The 16,362-nt window shown below is 44.7% G+C and overlaps 1 protein-coding gene across 1 annotated transcript; it reads right to left on the reverse strand.

Annotated features, from left to right (window-relative positions):
- Positions 1 to 44: 44 nt before the first annotated feature.
- Positions 45 to 11,230, reverse strand: lipib (lipase, member Ib). The gene is made up of 10 exons (XM_030348920.1): positions 11,075 to 11,230; positions 8,443 to 8,837; positions 6,215 to 6,323; positions 5,778 to 5,879; positions 5,196 to 5,285; positions 4,687 to 4,854; positions 4,270 to 4,359; positions 3,006 to 3,114; positions 2,191 to 2,364; positions 45 to 1,184 (listed from the first exon to the last, which is right to left on the reverse strand). The coding sequence occupies exons 1-10, from the start codon at positions 11,124 to 11,126 to the stop codon at positions 1,100 to 1,102; spliced, it is 1,374 nt and encodes a 457-aa protein (XP_030204780.1). The 5' UTR covers positions 11,127 to 11,230; the 3' UTR covers positions 45 to 1,099.
- Positions 11,231 to 16,362: the final 5,132 nt, after the last annotated feature.

Below are 16,362 nucleotides of genomic sequence, written 5' to 3' on the forward strand. Positions count from 1 at the left end.
AGGGGCCAAGTAAGAATTCTACAGTCATAAATGATGGAACATTCTTCTCGACACTTCCACATATTTATTACATTGAGGATGAGGTTTAAAGCATTGTTTTAAACAAAATAAATTGCTTTTTCATGCTTATTTTTGTATAAAACATGTTTTGAAGATCAAATCTTGGTCTTTATAAAAACAAATCATGTTCAACAATTGATTTAATGCTGCTCCATTGTTTAATATATACGGAATTAAACTGTTAACATTAAGAAACATCTCTATGGAAAATTCTTGAGGCAACATCAATGCAGCATTGCAGTCTGATAATGAGTAAACAATTTTACTCATTCAGGTAGAACATATGTTGAATCATGATCCATATGAAAAAGGTGTATATAAAAAATATATTTCAACTTATTGAAAATTATGAATGAAATGGCAGTTGTCCGCCATTTTGTGTACTAGTAACTAAAGTCATGTCAGTAGTACCAGTTCGGTTTCTCGTCAGCAGATAAAAAAGAGCAAGTTGAAAACTGGGATAAGGCGAGGTGGTAGCTGTATTTGGACTTGATTTTTCCACTACATTGAAATTATTAAAAAAAGACGCTACAAAAATCCCTGTCTCAAAAGGAAAATAATATTTAATATATGGCCTCCACATTCTATCCGTTGATTTTTTTTCAGTTTCTTCTGTCCTAGATTAACTCAATATTGCAAGTTTCCAACTTTTCCAGGGACACCCAGACAGATAAGGAGATAAAGCGGTATCATCACCAAGATATATCAAACCAGGTCAACGCTCACTTTGGTCGATCCCAGTGAAGACTTGTAGGCGGGGTTTAGCTAGTTTCCCACACTATCACCTGTCTTGACCCTTGTCCCACCTGAACCCTCAAGACAGTGGCTTTACCACTGTTATATTCCTTTGATTGTATGTTTACCACCTCCACCACCACCGGTTTTAACCCTGTTACATGCAACCTGCAGGGTCTCTGGTTTTGCTCCCAGGGGCCAACTGTGTAGGATTGTTGTCTTTATTCTGTGGTTCTGTACAGTATAGCGCGGTGGTGATAGTGCCCGTGTGCTTCAGGAGGAACGGGCCTCTGTTTGAAAGGTGTCAGAGGTGCGCGTCGCATGGGAGGGGTCGAAACATCACGTCCATGTTTTCCTCCATGATAATGTCGTAGCGACACAGGGCGGGCCTGGGAGAGAAATGCGAAGACAAGGGAATGGAGTTAAATTAAACTAGAACTGCAAGCAGTTATGCAGGGGTCCAAGAAGTGTGCATTTCGCCGGCACAACGCGACAAGAAATGTGCGTTTCGCCGGCACAACGCGAAGCATGTGTTCAAAACGCTACCCTGAACATGTGGATACAAAGGATTTGACTGTGGTAGGAGTAGCGAGAAGTCAGTGTAGCGTTTTCGCGGCGAAATTTTGTAGAAAATATACAATTTCCTCGTTTATTGCGCCCCCTAATGGCGAATTTGTCCGAATTTTTTATCGAACGACATTAAGGTTAACACCAACATGTGTGTCAAATTTGGACTCGATCCGAGGTCTAAGTGTGTGTGTGTGTCTGTGTCTGAGAGAGAGCCTTTGAGATGGTCAGACCTGACACCCAGTACATTAGATTGTTGAGTATCAATAATGAAGTCATCAGTTGCTGTTGGACATCAAGCGCCATAGATCCAGTCTTTAATGTATGGTTTCTACTCTCTTGCACACGTGTCATCCTGTGATCGTGATATATGGTGCCTTCACATCACTGGAAATTATGGGGAAAACATTTTCGCGACGTCGGAAGTTCGCGTGAACAACGTTTTACTCAATATAAAAGAATCAACCATCATATCACATACTTTACTATTGAGTGATGTAACGTCTATTGGCATGACTTTGCACAGTTTTAAAAATTGTGTACTGGTAAACCAGCTCTAGATAAGGGCGAGTGTTGCCTTCCATATAGTGGCAATACTGTATGTGCTTCTCATGAATAAAAGCAAAAGGATAGTAGGTGAAAGGCATCAAGGAAATAAAGGCATGCAAACATGAAACTGATACTACTAAGCACATGAACGGTCTCTGTCGGGAACACGCGTAAGTGTGAAGTCATCCCTCTCGTTATCCTCGTTATCACCAGGGGAGTGAACGCGCCTGTAATGCGTATAGCCCTCGGTGGGGGGGTGGGGTCAGGCCTAGAGCTCACCTCTCGGGCCGGTCCAGGGGTATCAGCCGTATGCGCAGCAGTCTGATCTTGTAACGCGGGCCCATCACGTTGCCGATGGCGATGCGCATGGAGACCTTCTGGACGGGGTGGACGTCCTCGTCAAACTGGGCCAGCAGCCGCGTGGTGGTGTACTGCTCGAAGCGGAACAGCTTGCTGAGAGGAGGGGAGGAGCGGGAGGAGGGGAGGAGAGGGGAGGGAGAAGGGAGGACAGGAGAGACGGGGAGAGGAGAAAGAGAGAGAGAGGAGGAGAGGGGGGGGGGGTGAGTGGAGGAGGAGGAGAGGAGCAGAGGTGGAGAGGAGAAGGAAAGGGGGGGAAGAGAGAAGGAGGTGACGGGGGGAATGAGAGGAGGAGAAGGAGAGGGGGAGGAGAGAGTTGGGTCAAGGCTGGGCCGAGCATTGATGTGTGGGGGTCGAGATACAGGGGGCCAGCTCATCGTGAAGTGACTCAAAATAGGTGGCGTGAGCAGAACGGCACCAGGAAACGGGTCAAAGGTCGCGATAGTTGAGAGGCGAGAGCTTTGAGAGGTGCAGCTATCGGCGTGTATTAATGTTATACACAAAGACAGTGTGTTAGGGAAACAGTCTGGCAATACCACATTCTGATTCATAATGCAACTATTGGGAAGGCATGCATATTCAGAAGTCTGTGAACCTAGCAAATGATGCAACCTGAAACAATCAATAATGTGTATAATAATGTCCTTAGTCACACAACGTAGATGGAATATGCCGATACCAATGTCATGAAAGTGTAATATATATATGTATATATAGTGCATGGGGGACACACTCACTGGTCGATGCGTGTCTCTGTGAAGTTCCTGCCGTTGTAAAGTCTGATGTACACCGCCCCCCAGCGGAGGTACTGGTTCCATGTCACCATGTCCACCCTGTAGCTCGCCTCTGCCACACACAGGACACACTAGGCATTACACCCATTACACCCTTAAGTTACTAAATGGACTTACCCTAGCACTCACATCCTCATCCAATCACAGGTTCTTCAGAATCACTTCTCCGTTTCAATTCTCTATATATAGGTAATATGAAGCATAAAATTCATCATATGACAAACGGGGGTTTTGCTGGTAATATAACTATAATATATATAAGTATGCTCATGTTATGTGCCGGGCCAGGACAACAAACAAACAAAAATAGGATAACACACATTGGCCATCAATGGTGCTTTAACACACAAAGGAAACCCCTGCTTACCCACCCAATACTAGCGCTTGGGCCTAGACCTGTGTTTGCCCTGCTATGACAGCTTTGGGAAAAGGGTCAAAGGTGTGTTATCTGTAAATTTTGGTCCACCCCCCCTGCACTCATAAAGTAGCCAGTACATGAAATTAGCAGACTTATAATAAGTGTTAAGATCAACACCACAATGGTTACGAGGATGACACCTCTGTGAAATGGATCTACTGCGGTCAGAAGGTTTAAACGCTGCTTTCACTCTGAGTCACATGTAGTTTGGATTTGACCGTGTTGTGTTTCTCACAGGTTAAGCCCTTTCTAGACAGCGCTTAACAGTAAGGGTACTATATTAATCATTAATAAACTAAAATTAATGCGGGAATAATCATTATTATATAGCATTAGCATAGGGGTTAGGTTTAGGGTAAGGGTTGGGGTTAGTTTACTAGGTTACTAAACACATTAGTTAATTGTCAATTAACTGTTAATGCTTATAAGTGCATTAACTAATGTAAGTGGATGTAACCTTATTGTGAAGCGTTACCTACTTAACTTTACAACATTTAAAGGGGTGATATTATGCCATCAGTGGTGAGTGTGCTCAGCCATTACAAGCTGGTTGAAAATCAGCCTTTTCCTGTGTTTTAGAGATGATGGATTGATGAGTCTACCAGCCTACCCAGTGGACTGTTGCTTCAGTCCTCTGGGTAGGCTGGTAGACTCATGTCATTACACTCATGTCATTAAAACACAGGAAAAGGCCTGTTTCCAAACGGCTTGTCATAGCTAATCACATTCCCACCTGGTGGCATAATATCCCCCCTTTAATATCAGGAGGGCTTTCCGGGAGGAACTCACTCCTGTAGGGCAGTGTGGCGGTGGTGCTGAAGAAGGCCTTGGTCTGACCCAATCCCAACAGCGTATCCTTCCACCTGCTGACGTCATATCCTGCAGCAGAGAGACACACGGGCAGCATGGTAACATCCGGAGGAGGTTGGCTACAGACGGTCACAGGGGTAATTGCCCTATCCAACAAGATGGTCAGAGTGGAGGTCCTTTATTGATATTTCAGAGGGACCACATTTTCTGATGCATGCCATCGTTGATCATAGGCAAAAGTTTTAGTTTTTTCCATGTGTGAATTTTGTATTTTTTTAAATAAAGAGCTGTATCTGGCAGCAGATAGGGGTGTGGCTTCAGCGCCCTCTGTTTATTTATATACTTCTGCGTGTACGTGTATGTGTTCCCCCCAATCCCCTCCTCCCCTCCACTCACCGAGCACAGGGCAGGGGGCGGGCTTAAAGGCCTCGCACTGCAGGCACCGCCCATCCAGGAAGTCACTGTAGGACGCGCACGGGTAGCCGGTCAGAGAACACGTGCGGTTCAGACTGCACAGGAAGAGGAACACGGAGCGCTGGTGGTCACAGACAAAATAAGATTTTCCTGAAAGAGATGGTGCAAGAAAATGACTCACCGACAGTTTTGCATGGTTAAGTTTTGTATGTGTGTCTGTGTTTGAGTACTCGCATCTGCTTGTGTGTGCATGTGTGTGTGATGTGCGTGTATGAGTGCGTGCGTGCGCGTGTGAGTCCGTGCGTGCGCGAGTGCGTGCGTGTGTGTGAGTACGCATGCGCTTGTGTGTGCGTGAGTGTGTCTTCATGTGTGCGTATGTGTGGGTCAGTGGGTGTGTGTGTGTGTGCACGCATCTGCTTGTTTGCGTGTGTGTGCGTGCATGTGCGCGCATATTGGTCTGTGTGTGTGTGTTTGTGTGTGCGTGTGATTACCTGAGAATATGGTTTTAGGGCAGCCTGGCTGGTCAGCTCCACCATTTGCGTAATAGTCAATATGACCGTGCGCGCCGTTGAGCCCAAACGCTGTACAGAGACGACATGCAAAGTGTTTGTAAAGAATCCTGCATTTAGACATCTCTCTCTCTCTCTCTCTCTCTCTCTCTCTCTCTCTCTCTCTCTCTCTCTCTCTCTCTCTCTCTCTCTCTCTCTCTCTCTCTCTCTCTCTCTCTCTCTCTCTCTCTCTCTCTCTCTCTCTCTCTCTCCATTGGATGTGTGGTGCGCTATTGGTGTCCTGCGCTATTATTTAACATCAGTTAAGAGATATTCCGGAGCTCATCAATATTAGACAGTGATTCTGCTTAATCAGAGGGAATCAAACTTGCGACCCTCATCTGATCCAGGGGTCCGTAAGTTCTACTGGGTTACAGCAGAGCTCCCGAGGGGGAGACGGCACAGAGCCGGGGCCGGCCCCCAGAGACTGAAGGGGCGGAGGCACGCCTTGTGTCCTGTTGGGTTACGGTCTGGGCTCAGTAGGGGAGCGACAGCAGGGTTGGTTCTGGTTCCAGCGGTTCTTACAGTCCATGTCGGTGTGCAGGACGTCCACGAACATGGCGTCCGACGGGTCCAGCCTCTCTGCCTCGGTGGCGCTGGTGAACATGGGTCCCGCCGGGTCGAGGCCTAGGTGGGGCGGGGCAACAAAGGACTGACGTTCTCCGCACTATTTTTCTAAAAGTTACATTATTATATTATATCTAAAGTATGATTTATGAGATAATAGGGCTTCGACAGAAAAAAAAATCAAAAATGTCCTCGCATAATTATAATGCCATTAGAATCCATTACTAAACATCTTCCAAAAAACATTACTACAGACACTAACTGACAAAAATAGCTATACAGTATATAACAAAATATAACAATCCAATGCTCCTATGATTCCAAGATGGCGGCATTCATTGCGATGTGACGTCAAGATGTACAAGCCTTGTAGGTTCCATGACAGGCCCCCTCACCTGTGATTCGTCCAATCTTTCCTTTGAGGTTGGCTCCAACGAATCCGGCGAGGTGAGCGCCGAGGCTGACCCCTATCAGGTGCACTGCGTCCAGCGAAGCCCCCTCCTCCTGGGGACGCACAGTACCGTGTCATGTTAGCACCCTCATACAGCTCATAAATCCGCCCCTTCTGGTAGAGCCCCATAGGACCTCTGAGATCGTAAAATATGAATGGGTTTCAATGGAGAGAAAGTAATTATCTTCTGGTCCCAGTCTTCATATGCCCCGGATTACACATATGTTGTTTGTGCATTTAAATGATAATTTTTCATGTCAAGAGTTTGTCCGTTAATTGTGCAATTGTTCAGTTATGGGCTGTAGAGAAAACACAATGAGAAAGAATGCATGTCTCCTATGTGCCGTCACGCTCCCTGCAACTGGCGCGGACCGACAATCTCCCCATCGGCATAACCGAAAATCGACACATGTCCCGACTTATAAGGGTTTTCCCCTCTTTCGATTATTTTATCCTCCCCTTAAAAAAGAGCGGTGAAGTGGAGCAGAGAGATCTCCATATCTGTACCAGAGTGGTGGTGACGTATATCCTGAAACGGACAGTAACGGAGTACATTTACTTGCGTACAGTACTTAAGTACAATTTTGAGGGATCTGTACTTAACTTGAATATCATTTTTGGGGAGTACTCATGACTTTACTCAATTAAATTTGAGGGGCAAATATTAAACTCTTTACTCCGCTACATTTCTATCTATAACCGTGAGTACCCGTTACTTCTTCTAAAAAATAAAAATTAAAAGGAGAATAGAAAAATCTTAGAAACCCTAAATTTGTTGTTTCCCTCTCAAACGTGATTGGATTGTGCAGGCGCCACTGATTAGGACAGCCTTCAGCCTATCAGCAATCACCTTCGCTTTCCGCCAAAGTCAGCTCCATGGTCAGATTTAGATGAGAGACGATTGTTGATTTGATTGATGAAAAAACAGAGAATATCCATACAATTGTTAGCTGAATTTTCTTTTCTGATATTACATATTTAAGTAAGCTGAGCATTTGTTTTTATGTTCTTGAGTATACTGTTATACTGTATACTATTGTGCTATTGCCTTGTGGGCAAGTGAGAAATGTTAAAAAAAAAAAGCAACATGGTAAAAAGATGAAAATGACTTGATTTTTCTTTCAATTCCTTTTACATTTTCCAAGGAATTAACATTTTTCATAACTCCATGTAGGACGTTTCTATACACAAATGTAAGCACTGTGGCAGTAGTAATGCAATATTTAGAAAATTCACTCTTGTACTCTTGATACTCAAGTACTACTACTTAAGTAGACATCTGACTGTAGTACTTTACTTGTACTTGAGTAGAATTTAGCAGGGGTGTATCTGTACTTTTAGTAAGGAAGCTGTGTACTCTGTCCGCATCTGCGTATATCATTCACGTCGAGAGCAGCGAGGGGCTGTAGTTCACAAAGTGGCCTCACAAAAAACATTATCAAACTTCCTGCAAATTTTTTTTGTTTTCTTTGCGTGAACAATTATAATTTAAATCCACAAACAACATATGTGTAATCCAGGGCATATAAGGACTGGGACCAAAAAATAATGATTGCCTCTCCATTGAAACCCATTCTAATTTTCCTAGCCAAGAGGTCCCATCCATGGGGGTCTCCCGAAGAGGGGGCGGACTTTCGAGCTTCATGCTGTAGTTACTGTTTACTGTTGACCTCAGATATCTGTTTAACCTGCTGCTCACACACACACACACAATCGCACATCTGTTAAACATGAACCGTCACAATGTGGTTCTGAAGACGGATACGACTACTACAAAACCTCAGATACGACAATGTGTTTCCTTCTGTTGAAGAGGCCTCTGTTTACGTCCATGCAGTGACCATTCATATGACTTCAAGTAACTAACATCCTCTGCTTTCACAGCAGTAAAAAGCATTGATCGATTCATATTCAAGAACTTTTGCTTGATATTTTGAAAGTATACGTTGTTTCACATGTATTTCTTTGACCATCATACTTAATCATACTTATTAATCCAATCAACACCAGTGTGTTGATCGATGCTTGGAGGTGGTATTCTCACACAAAGAAACACATCCCTATATCTACTTCATCCACACAATTAATACACACACACACACACACACACACACACACACACACACACACACACACACACACACACACACACACACACACACACACGCCTACCTGCATGTTGACAATGAAGGCGGTGAGGTTGTGCGCGGCATGGCCCGTGTTGGCCACGGCGATGAAGTAGTTGAGGTTGGCGGCTCCGCGGTTCCAGTCCACCACGATGACGTTGAGGTCCTCCTGCTCGGCCAGCAGGCGCACCAGCAGGTCGATCCAGACGGGGGCCGCCCCGGTGGGCCGGTAGCCGTGGATGACGAAGGCGGTGGGCCGGCTGAGGTTGAAGAGCGGCTCGGAGGACGGATGCTGGTGGCTGAGCTCGCGGCCGCAGCGCGGGTTGGAGCGCGTGTACAGCAGCAGGCGGACGTACAGCGAGGTGCCCAGCAGGCAGTGCGTCAGGTCCAGGTCCGTGAAGTCATCGCAGGGCTCTGAGGCGGCGCTGCCCTGCCCCTGGCCTGCACACACACACACACACACACACACACACAGACATACACACGCACACGGGCACGAACGCAGACACACACACACACGCGCACACACACACACACACACACACACACACACACACACACACACACACACACACACACAGGGGCACGAACGCAGACACACACACACACGCGCACACACACACACACACACACACACACACACACACACACACACACACACAAGCACATGCATACATACACGAGAGCACGCATGTAGACAATCGCGCACACACACAAACACATACACATGCATGCACACACGCAGACATGCACACACAAAACACAACAGAAAAAGGGCATGAGAGATTAACATATTTTATTCCTACATATACTCTACTGTCGAGATTATTATATTCTGCCTATTCTTGTGGGTTATTTTATATTCTGCTTATAGTAAGCAAAGGTGATGCCAATTAAGCAGGACAAGTAAGTTAGTTGTAAACTGATTCCTGACCATACTGACCAAAACACACATACCGTGTTCCTGTAATCAGGACATCAAAATCGTATTGCATTGTCCATAATTGCAACAAAAGTATCATATTGCAATACAAAACACACAAACCTAATGCATGGGCACAAATAAGATATTTTCTAGCAGGGCTATAGTAAATAAAGCCAATGTCATAAACAGATATATCATTGAGTGAAGTTAAGTTGTAATGATTTTCTGAAGGTTATATGATGAATACCTTGGGGAAAAATAAGCATTAATACGTGGAGGTTAAAGGTCTTTAGGCCTATATATCTAATCTCTCAAGCTCTGACAAATTCATTAGGCTTACCTACTGACTAATTGCTGGCCTATTACCGATGTTATGTAAACGAATAGCCTTGCTTAGACCAGAAGCTGAGCAGGCCGTAAACAGTAAAAAAAACAACCCCCCTTCCAGAAATAGTGTGATGGGTGGAGCACAGCTTTTAAAGACATAACAACTGTATTAACTTCCTAACGCTTCCGTAGTTGAGTGTATGTTAACTCTGTCCTTAAACTCTTTAAGGCTTAACAGGCCGAGTTAATGCTTCACCTGGCATCGGTTACTATTAACATTCACCAGCAGCTGCATGGAAGTAAAACCTCAACGCTTCTGTTGTCTGAGATGGGAAGGCTGCCTTAACCTGCGCCATTGGCCTTGAGATGATGCCGACAAAGGATGTCGTTGGCTAATCCGCTGGCGGGACGCGTGGACGGTGTTTAGCATCAGGGCTCCTCATGCTTCACTGTCGTTGGTACACAGAGGGGCTGCGTAATTCTCAATTGGATCACACGGCTATAAAAACACCACCTTATCCCTGATCACAGGATGATTAGAGCCAACTTGTATAGCTTGCCTCAATCCCCCCCCCCCCACACACACACACACACACACACACACACAACAAAACCACGTTCAAAACACTTAGACATCAACACACACATCCACACACACAAACTTGAATAGTAGGTTTACATGTCATTGGTCACAACAAAGTTCATCCATGAAGTGACTGTATACATTTTCACAATTATTTTGTTTCTCAATTTAATAATATGTCAGACTTCTGAACATGTATGTCTTCCCACAGTTGCAGTGTCCTCGTGTTTATAGTCAACCTTTCATACACTCTAAAACACCACATGAAAACCACAGACACTCTCAGACACAGACACAGACAGACACACACACACACACACACACACACACACACACACACACACACACACACACACACACACACACACACACACACACACACACACACACACACACACACACACACACACACACACAGAATGGCTGGAGATTGATGACTCAGAGTTTGGTGTGCATGTGTTGTCTGATGTCTTACATTATGCCTTATGGACCAAATCAACCTCAGAAAAACTTTCCGACAAACATTTCCGGCAAAGCGCAATACCTATATATTTGAATACCAACACTTTGTAGGTTGTTGTTTCTCACGCGACTACATGTAATGTTACATGTAAAGTCTAGATAACCAGGCATCCAACTCTAAACCAGTCTGACCGCACACAGCATTCTGCACTTGTTCTGTTCATCTGACGACACTGAAGGAGCTATTTGGGACTGGATGTCAACCTATGACGTTCTTGCACGGATACTAAACTATTGCAACAACATGAGTGCAAGTAGTACAAGATAAAGAAAGCAACAACAAATGGTCAAGAGACATAAGACCCCTCAGGGTTCTCTCACCTTCACAGAGCAGGAGCAGACCCACCAGACACACAAATTCTCTGTGTAACATACCTCCAGGAAAGAGAGCGGGAGAGGGAGAGAGAGAGAGGGAGCTGTACTATGGGGAGTTGTGCGGGTGGAGGAGTCTACACGAGACTAGTGGATCTGAGACTCAACAGAGAGGGACAGAGAGAGAGAGAGAGAGAGAGAGAGAGAGAGAGAGAGAGAGAGAGAGAGAGGGCGAGAGAGAGGGGTAGAGAGAGGGGGGGGTGGGTAGATGGATCTTTGCAGTAGGATCTCTTAGAGACGGAGAGTGAGGGATAGTGTGGTAAACATAATATTATAGAGAATCTAAGCAAAAGGTAACTGTATGACTATAATAGCTATTATTCACATTCTCAAATATCCACTCTTACACACTTTAATGTGTGTGGTTGATGTTGTTTACAACAAAGGTATTTTATGAATGTTGGTGAGGTGTACATAATCAAAAGGGCAAATAAAGTGATATGCCTATTTAAACCAATACATATACCATCCAGGCTGGTGGCATAACAGACTGGATACAACCGGTTCAGATGTACCCAGAAAGTCACCCACTCCTGCACTCCAGTACTGCTTAGCAACACAGCAAAGACCCCCCTCAGCTGGAGAGTACAGCGGCAGACCTCATCCTCAGGGCTAGACTTTACTATTTAGGCTACTTCACTTAGAAAACCCTCTTGCAATGTTTTCCTAAACACGTCATTGACGAGCAGGTGTGACCCAAGGAGAGGCTGGGACACTAGGGATCAAATTTTGACCTGGGAGTCAAACACCCAGGCCACTGTCTTGCAACCTCAATAGTGTGACGAATATGATGTCAATATGTTGCTTTCGATCACTGTACCGTCACTCTTTGGCCAATATTGGTCAATAAAGACAATACTAATAATAATAATATCTCTCTATCCATATTGGTGCACTTATTTTTCAGCAAATCAAGACCAGTGTCTCAAGACCTTGAGGCCGGTGTCTCAAGGTCATTACAACCATTTTTGACTTTCCTCTGCAAGTACGAAGGACACAAGCCAAAAACAGGATAATTAAACAGTAGTGTAGTTGAAACAGTAGTAGTTCATAAAAACAGAACCAAAGAGTAACAGAGTCGTCCGTATAAGAAGGAGGTACGCTGGCTGGGCGGAGACGGCGGACTCATGATTGCAGGTTACCGCGTTCTGTCAACGTTGGCGACCCACGCCACACAAAGGGTATTAATAGTTCTTCAGATGGCCCTGCCCAGAATGTGCCCGCATTGAACGGTACAGTATAGAGAGTTAAATACATGGCATTACGGCCTGAGAACAGGGCAGTAACAGCCAAGTGCTCGGAGGGCAGTAAACTCATGCCTACAGCTATACTGTTATTACCCATGTCCCTTAAGCAGAGGCTCAAGAAAAATAGAGCAACATGGGTCGTGCACAAAGAATTTTGATTTCAAGTTTTGAGTTAATTGCAAAAGAAAAGCAAAGTTATGTATGTTTATAGGTGTAATAAATAAGGATATATCTCTTTAAGAAAGGTGTGTGGGTGGTTGACACTTTAGTATATATAGCGGTCACAGAGGAAGGCTTCTTTCATTTCCTGTCTGGTGTGCCAGCATAACGGCATGTGTGCAGTTGGCATTGTGTCCCAGGGCTCCAGTGATTGGTAGATGGCTTGGTAAGTGGTCATCCCCAAAGACATACCTCACACTTTTGACCTCAATAGCTATGCTTGTTGACTTATTGATTCATATTTGAACCTCTCACCCTGTCAGGAATCTATATTGTTATTTTGCCCATGAATATTTATTTTTTTATAGTTGGGTATAGTTGTTGTGTTTCTTGTATGCCATTAGAAAGAAAACAACATTCACATTGCTATAACATCTGCTCTTGAATCCACGTGTCTGCTACTCTTCACATGCACACCTGAATGGGGATAATAATCATTATTATTTGTTACTTATATCTTTGGTTGCATTCCCATGTTGGCATTGTTCTCATCTCATTGTTCTAATTTTCTACTATATTTATTATTAGATTCATTATTAGTCATTATCCACTTACAGTCATTACTCACTTTCAGTGGACTTTTAGAGACATCGTTTGTGAGCAGGAAGTGGTGCCTTGCTCAAGGATACCTCCAGAGCACATGGGGGTTCGCACCCAGGACCGTTTGGCTGGGAGTCAAACCGTCTATTTGCCTAGTTGTCCCATGTGCTGAGCTGGCATGACATGCCGGGCAGGAGAGAAGGCAGGTAGGGTCACTCTGTCCTAGCCAGCTAATCTCGGCGGTTTAGCTTCAGAAGCCACGCCCATCCCTCATGCCTCAAGTTGTTGATTGGCTGAATCACCTGAGCGTTCTGTTGAGCTCTCGCACGAGGGATTTTAAAATAAAGAATAAATAACCGACTGAATATCTACACATCTTAGTATTCCTATCTAACCACTATCATCCTCACCTGTTGGTTAGTCTACATCTCACCTGGTTGTCATGCGGGTAAGCTGTGGCCGGTAGGTAAATACCATTTACCTATGTTGTCCCTGCAGCCATGGTTATGCCGTGTCACTACATTTCTCAGAGGCACATATCATGCCCAAAACAGAGTCTGATGTGCAGACTCGTGATGATAAGCACACTGCAAAATATATATTTATTTACATACTAAAACATATTTGTTTCAGAGGACATAATCAAGACTTTGTGTATTTAGTAAAAAATTAGGTTCAAAATACACATAGTGGATTTGAAAGTAAGCAAAGTAAAAAAAGATTGTATGCAAAATATACATGTTTAAATGCTGATAACATCTCTGTCTTAAATTTGATGGACACTTCGGTCAGCGAAGTGCATTGGTGCAGCCCAGCTGCCCTCTGCACCCGCCCTACATAAGTCTGATTATAAAAGTGTAAAGTTCTCACTAAACCGTAGTAACCAGCTTTAATCTGAAGTTGCATCTTCCTTCCTAGGCTCCATTGTAACTAAAGATGAACCCTGACTAAGCTCAACATAAATATAAGGATGTTTTAATAAAATGTTAGTTATACGCTACGTACTTAGTGCTGTAAATGAACAGAACGAAAGCATTGCGTGTTGTTGTGATCAGTGAGCTGATAGAGATGCTAATAATAAATGTCAGTGAGAAACTAAACGCGATTAGTCATGGATACTTTCGCTCGGCGAAAACAACGCTAGTACTTTCTTTTGATACATAAATGGTGCGTTTAAATGTGTATCTACGTAGACGGCGGTTTTGCCGATTTTGGTTACACAGATTTTGCTACTCGAACGGACCGTTTCAATTAACCGAACGTGCATGGCCTTTAAGAGATCGGATAATGGCCGGAGCATGGCTGAATCCGCTACCCTAGGTGGCGCTGTAGCTCCTTCAACACGTGGTTATAGAGCCACTTCCGGTTGACCTCTACGTCCCAGCAACAACAAACTCAGGCGGCGGTATTCGAGAAAGATGTTTTCAGTAGACAGCTGTCAGTTCACTTCGGGCCCATGTCTGTTCTCCGACCATTCATTGTTCCGACCTCTCGGTCGTATGCAGTCTCCTCCAGCGGCAGAGCAACAGGAGCAGACCAGCCTGCATACGACCGAGAGGTCGGAACAATGTGTGTGTCGGAGAAAAGACATGGACCCGAAGTGAACTGACAGCTGTCCTGCACACGGCAACAATCGCTTTCTCCTCCATGTAGCGTTTCAATCTGGACTTCAGAGAGTCAAAGCCAATGTTCCTTTCCCCCAATTCCTTCTCCACCATGGCCGAGATAACACCCACTACTAGTCTTTTTTGTGAAAGTACCAGAGAGTCGGAGAACCCGACGCAGTCTTTAAGATTCATAATATCAGAGAATATCCCCGTCATTTCGGTCGCGGCGCAATGAATGAATAAAGATTGTATACACGTCAGAAGAAAAGAAAAAAACTTTTATTTTGACAGATGTGCCCGAAGTTACTACTCTACAACTTTGTTGATGAGCCACGTTTAGGAAAACATGTACTTTTAATTCAGCCATGGGTGAAATCGAAGCGTAGTGTGTTGATGATGATACACTTCTTATAGGGGGTAATGGCATGACACCGGCTTCCATCTTCTGCATCACCTTTTCAAATAAATCGTTGTTTCTCGTTTCCCGACGGCGACAACCATAAACAAATAAAGAAATACGATTATATGTCTATGGCGACAACAAAACGACTACCGTCTCCTTCTACTTGCGGCCTCACGTCCCCAACCTCATGCACAGAATGCGAAATCCGATACGAGATACGATGCGGGTTTACATGCAGGTAGAGATCGGAGTAGGATCGAGTTATCCATCTGTGTTCTTATACGATCTTGCTTGTCCGTTCACGTACCGATTTTGCTCCGAAGTAGATCGGGTAAAGGTGTTAAAATGCATTTTAAAAGTCTGGTTGCTTATTCGATTCTTTATCCAATAATGACTCTGCATGTAAACGCACTGAGTATGTACGTGGTTATCACTGACTCAGTTGATGCTACGCCAATACATTGTCAAGTCATTGTGTGACTCTTATTTTTACGTTCAGACTATCCGATGTTTGACCTTTTCGTCAGACTGGTGTGCGACGGACCCCCAAAGTGAATGAGTAGACTCCCAAATCCGACTGTAGGCTTACGTCTAAAGCACGATGGCAGACGAGCTCAGATCCTGGTGTTTCAACGGGTGTCAGGGCCAGGGTGTGGGTAGCCAGGGTGCCGTCTAGCACCCGCTTCACCCGGTAGAACAGCACCGCGTCTACCGTCAGCGGCACCCAGTCCATCACCAACACCTGGCAGGAGAAGGTGAATCGGTGATGAACGAAGGAACATTCGGTCACAAATGTAAGGCGTGCGGGACGTATTTTGACCGTATTTTCCGTTTCCATGGAGACACCACAGGAAAGGAATGCTCAGGGATCCAACCCAAACCGCAGTATAACACAAGATTGTCTGCCAATTAGGCCTCGAACAGGTGAAATATAATCAACTCACTTTGAAGTATGCTGTGCTTCTTACAGAAGAGCGAAGGCAGGATAGTATAGAGACCCTGAAATGACCTCAGTAGGCTAGGTGCCCTTAAGTCAAGTTCAGTATTTCTAGTCGATTCGTTATCTTATTTCCGGCCTTGCATTGATAAACTACGTTGAACCAAATCTTATGGCTACAACACTTGCCTCTTGTGGAGGCATGTCATAGTGCACCGTTCTCATGTCCACCTTCCTGATGACGTCCAGCCAGGGAATGATCCAGAACACTCCTGTAGGAAACA

This window comes from Gadus morhua, chromosome 23 (assembly GCF_902167405.1).
Source record: "Gadus morhua chromosome 23, gadMor3.0, whole genome shotgun sequence".
NCBI lineage: Eukaryota > Metazoa > Chordata > Actinopteri > Gadiformes > Gadidae > Gadus > Gadus morhua.

Excerpts from the sequence above, each read along its gene's own strand:
- lipib (XM_030348920.1), bottom strand. The coding sequence starts at position 11,126 with ATGTTACACAGAGAATTTGTGTGTCTGGTGGGTCTGCTCCTGCTCTGT. Across the intron at positions 3,115-4,269 it reads CGCCACACTGCCCTACAGGA|AGGCGAGCTACAGGGTGGAC; the intron begins GTGAGTTCCTCC and ends TGTGTGTGGCAG. Across the intron at positions 1,185-2,190 it reads CCCCTGGACCGGCCCGAGAG|GCCCGCCCTGTGTCGCTACG; the intron begins GTGAGCTCTAGG and ends TTTCTCTCCCAG.